This window comes from Helobdella robusta, assembly GCF_000326865.2.
Source record: "Helobdella robusta unplaced genomic scaffold HELROscaffold_52, whole genome shotgun sequence".
Lineage (NCBI taxonomy): Eukaryota > Metazoa > Annelida > Clitellata > Rhynchobdellida > Glossiphoniidae > Helobdella > Helobdella robusta.
Window position 1 is genome coordinate 603,778 of NW_008705269.1, and position 5,442 is coordinate 609,219.

A 5,442-nucleotide genomic window follows, 5' to 3' on the forward strand; every position below is an offset into this window, starting at 1 on the left:
TAATTTGAACACCGAAGATGGTATAGGAATACCAAAAAAAAGCTTTTTTGTTCTATCGTGCATAAAATAAACAAAAATTTTGGTTTTGAAATCAAGAAACTTGAAAATGATTACGATCAACCGTTGGAAAAATCGAAAAGTTAAATTGGAAGTTAACTTACGCCGAACATGCTGTGATTTTCATCAATAATATATATATATATATATACAATTGAAATAGAATTGGATATATATATATATATATATATATATATATATATATAAAAATCGGAATTACAATCTAAATTGCTTGTGAACAAAACGTTCAAAAGATTATTACAGTGTTTGGTTTGAGAATCCATTGATAGAGATATAAACAATTTATTTGGTGTCCGATGAAAAGACCGCCAGCTTAAGGTTGCAAAACAATAAGGTCGCATGATACAGAGGTCGCAAAGCTATAAGACCGCATGCATCATAATCGATAATAATAATATAATATAATAATAAAATAATAATAATATAATAGTAATAATCGACCCATAAAAAAATTATCGCATTTTATTACTGACCTACGACTTTATTACTCGCTCTGCACATCCATGCACTACTGTTTAGAGTATTACAAGTTTCTTTGATACAGTTGCTGAGAATCTACCTGACAGTGGAGGGTTGGCATCGCCGATTCAATGAAGTAGTTAGGGCACATCTTCCAACTATATGGAAATTAATTGATAGCTTGAGAACTGGACAGAAGTTCAATCAGGTAGCTATCGAACGCCTCATTCAAGGTCGACAACCGCCCGCCAGCAAAAAAATCTAGAGATGTTTAGGCCAGAATCGCGCAGCAACTGTTGGCATCTATGCCATGATATTGCACATAGTTTGAATTTCAATGTTTAAAATTTTATGGAACCCCTCATGTGTTCATGTAAAAACTTTTATGTAAGTTTTGTAAAGACCAGCGATCACTTATTTTTGTTGTCGACGTCATAATCTTGAAAATTAAAAACATTATTCCTTAGACCATCGAATTAAGTGTAGTGTATATAGAATTTCAAACCTTAGAGCAATGGCGACATTTTTAACTTTTCTACCTTATAACGACCTTATTGTCTGGTAATCTTAATGTCAGGCTATCTTAATGCTTGGCGACCTAACGTCCGGCGGTCTTTTGCTGGCGACCTTTTCACCTAGAACTATTTTTTCTGATGATGTTGCAACATTTTTTACGTAATGCGGCAACTTTAATTATCCTATTGGCAGTTTTGAAGATTTAAAAATGATTATAAGTATATTGAACATTTCTAAAGTTTAGAGGTGCACACAAACAGCTTGCATGAATACGTGCTAAACGAAGCATTTGATAAAACATGTAACAGGCGGGAATCTTTTTCGTTTTCATACCCGGTCACTAAACGGACTGCAAAACAGGACGAGGCACTTTTCACTATCAGGCCATTACGTTGTCTAACTCTTTAACTCAGAAAGAATTGGTAGAGGTGTTGACGGCTGGGCTCGTCTATTGTTAATCATTTTTTATAATTTGGAGACAAAGTCAAAAATTTGTATTTCCGATTTTTTCAAAATTGCAATCTTTATGATTTGACGTTGGATCATCAAAGTTAGGTTTGACGGATGCAAAAATTAAAATGATGTGCCTGGAAAATATGCCTACGATTCAAAAGAGGCGAAAAATGTAGATTTTAATTTCACTGGTTAACGTTAACAGGGCATGAAAATAAAATTAATCGTCGCCAAGATTGCTTCACTACATTATTTTAATTTTTTATAAGTTGAAAAGAAAATACAAAGTTACCGATGTTAAAAGGCACCCAATGTCTGGAAAATTATTAGGGAATAAAGCGATAAACTATTTTATTAACTAATGTTAATAATTATTTTGAAATAGACCGTACCACTAATATTGTTAAAATTACTTTTAAATCTGCTTATTCTTTAAAATTCTTGATCACAAATCATTGTAAATTTCTGAAAATAATTGATAAATAAAATTAATTTTACGATAATTAATAAAAGATTAGTTATTTTCGTAAGTTTCTTGTTTTCTATAACGATTATATAAAAAGAACATAATACCGTACTACAACTTTTTTGTATTCTCTAGATTCATTGCTTAGAAAAATCATCCAAAAATAATTTGTTTTTGCTATTTTTATCTTTTTTCATCATTTATGGTTAACAACAAAATCAATCAATAATTTTGTTCCAAATCGTAAGTTTACATATGTTTCGGGTCTCGCACAATATTTTCTAAAAATTATCAAGAATTACATTTTTGTAATAATAGTGGAAAATTTTGTTTTAAAAAAGTTTTATCATTGAGCTCTTCCGATATTTCAATAATTTTAGTGCTGAAGTTGATTTTAAACTTTCGGTTTAAATCAATCGAACTAAATGTTTTTTTTCCATATTAGAACACAAATTTGTGTGTTATCGATCTTTATTTTTGCTGTTTTTAAATTGCATAGTAAGTCATTGTATAATTTTAATTTATAACGGTAATTGGCGCAATTTCTGAAAAATGTTGCTCTTGCTGATTTGAAATTTAAATAACTTAAAGATTCCAGAAATATGTTAAATACTTCAACAATATAATTTGACATTTTTTTAAAAAGTGCTGAGAGTTATTTTGTAAATTTTATTTATAAACTGTAAAACTGCAATACTTAAATTGTCAATGTCTTTTCTGACTAATTTCAGAAATAATCTAAAAGATGAAATTAAAAATAAAGTTGAATGTAGCAGTTGTCACTCAGAAATTTCTCATTTGTAAGTTGTAAATATGTTTATTTACTTGTGATTTAAATTATGATTGTTAATGCTAATTATTGCTCAAAAAAGATTTTTAAACAATAAATGTTTATATAGCGTCTTGTTATTAAAATTAAGTTTTTAGTCAAAAACATTTTTCGGTAGAAGTGTAAAAAATATCATGGACAGACGTTTCAAAAAATTGCTCTCATGGACATTTTGTTTCCAATTTGCGATTTCGCCAAAGTATACCTTAGAAAAATTATTTATTACAACAACCGATGACATTAAAAAAATTATTATAACTACAACTTTTGATTAATTAGAATAAAACGTGCTGTAGAAAAAACGCGAAGCAAAATCTATAACTAGCACATGCTTAAACCTGTAACTAGCATTGTATTGCATTACACGATGCACAAAAAACTCCTTAATAAAATCATTTTAGTATCAAGTAATTTTTAAATTAAACTTTAGAATCTTTATCTGGTTTGTTTTAAAAATTAAATTATTCTGTATAGACGAAACCTGAGTGGAAGCCACGAAAAATTTAGCTAGGTCTAAGGCAAAATTGAACAAAATGTTCAATGGCTAGTTAATTATGCTATGCATTTTAATAATCGTAACGTAATGTCCATCTAAATAAACGTATAAAAATCATAAAATAAACGTAATTTTTTTGCTTTTCAAAAAATTGGCTGTTTATTAATTACTTCGATGACAGTTTTAACATTTATTCAACTTTTTTAATAATATTTATGTAAATTTAGAGTTGCTACTAGTTTTATTGAAATAGATTCTGAAAAGTGTCAATGGATAATAACATTTTTAAAAGTTTTAATAATATTTTTCAGAGAATCGATGTGCCCCAACTGCAACACAAAATTTTTTAGTTGCATTGCAACAGGTAGGTTCATAACATCTTATGAAGCATGGTGCTGTTCTTATTGCAAAAGATGTGCATACACAAATGAAATTGCCAAATTCAAAGCGTGTCCTATGTGTCATCAATCATTTTAAAAATTTTATTAATAAACAAATCGTTTATTTCTTATGTTTATGCAAGAAAACATTAATGTTTTTGTTGTTTATTTGTGAAAAATTACATAGTTTGAGACTCTGATCTATCAATTGCTTTAAATTGATTTATACTTTTTAACATTTAATTGATAAAACAATCGAATATGTGAACATTTTGATAAACAAATGTTGGTTTAAAAATGTTTGATAATAACAAAAATTGTTTCAAACTTGTTTATACTTTTATAAATTTAGTAATTAAATTGATAAAATGATCGCATACCTAAGTGAAAATTTTTACTTAAAATTTTATGGTCATCGGGTTAGCTCAGTCAGCAGAAGTGCCATGTCTCGCGCTGCTATCACGCGATGGCATGGTTCGAATACTGTCTGTCCGAAACTCAAAGACCATACCCGTATGATGCGGTGCTTGCGCGTGCATACAAAATGTGTATTTGCGTCGTGTTTTGTTGAAAGTGTACAGCCTTCGTGGCACAAAAGTTTAATTATAAGTATAGAATAAAACGTAAGCAGTTCTGCGTTTGAGAGTTGCATTATAAAGAATGAAAAAAATTTTTTTAATAAGAAGATCAAACCTTGTTTATAGTCTCCACCCGTTATGGATGGACTTTTTATTCCATTCATCAGCTTCTGTCTCCAAGCCGATCTATCCATTGCGTCTATCTCCTTGAGACCAAATTCCTTCAAGTCCTTCTGTATCGTCTGCGTCCAGGACTTCTTTGGGCGACCTCTTGGGCTGGTGTCATGCACCTGGCGCTCAGTAACGGAAATTATTATATCGTTTTCGTTTCGCTTCACATGGCCAAACCATCGTAGGCGATGATGACGACATGCATCCTTTAACGTGCCAGTCCTGATCGGTCCAGGATCTCAAAGTGCCAAGTCTGATATTCCAGGAGGGGATGCCAGATTTTTCCTAAGAAGATTTTTACTAAGAAGAGTTTGTTTAAAATCATTTTTCAGCTCAAAGTTAAAAAAATTAGCAATGGAAAGTTGTTATCAGAAACGATTTAAAATTTAGAATTTTAAATTAAATGTGCTAAATTAAATGTTTATTATTCTAAGCATAAGATATTAACACTCTAAATTGATTGTTATTAATCTAAGTTTTTTTTTTGAACAGTTTTATTTACAAAAGTAAAAAGGTTCATCCTAGTAATAAAATACTAATTTATGGATGGCCTCATGAACAGAATAAATCTCAACTAATTCAACAGAATTTACACATTACCAAGAATAAAAAATATCAACTGAAAAAATTAAGCAATAGATATATATCTAGAATAATTGAAATGAAATTAAAAATTAAGGAAAACAAAAAAAAAATAGAAATTGAGTCAATATTATAAATATGAAATAAAATAAAACAATTTACGTTATGAACAGCATAAAAAATATGTTTTCAATTGTTTTTTGAAAGAATTATAAATTACATTAGATTTAATATAGTAAGGCAGTTTATTCCAATGGAGACAGAAATTTCTTCCTACAAATTTATCTTTAATTGATAAAGTGTTAATAGTTAGTTATTATGCGTAGACGAAATGTTGTTTTTGGAAAATGTAAGAGTTTGTTGTAAGTGATTGTCAGAAGTAAAAATAATCTTATTAACAATTTTATATATATATAGACAAGATTTATATGAAT

General features: G+C 29.0%; 1 protein-coding gene across 1 annotated transcript in view; it reads right to left on the reverse strand.

The window, feature by feature from the left end:
* Positions 1–4,102: 4,102 nt before the first annotated feature.
* HELRODRAFT_179121 (hypothetical protein) overlaps positions 4,103–5,442 on the reverse strand; it is a gene marked incomplete at both ends in the record, with an annotated part of 1,695 nt that continues 355 nt past the window's right edge. Inside the window, one exon of the mRNA XM_009027967.1 lies at positions 4,103–4,259. Within this exon, the coding sequence (XP_009026215.1) occupies positions 4,103–4,259 (157 nt within the window). The remainder of the gene's footprint in view (positions 4,260–5,442) is intronic.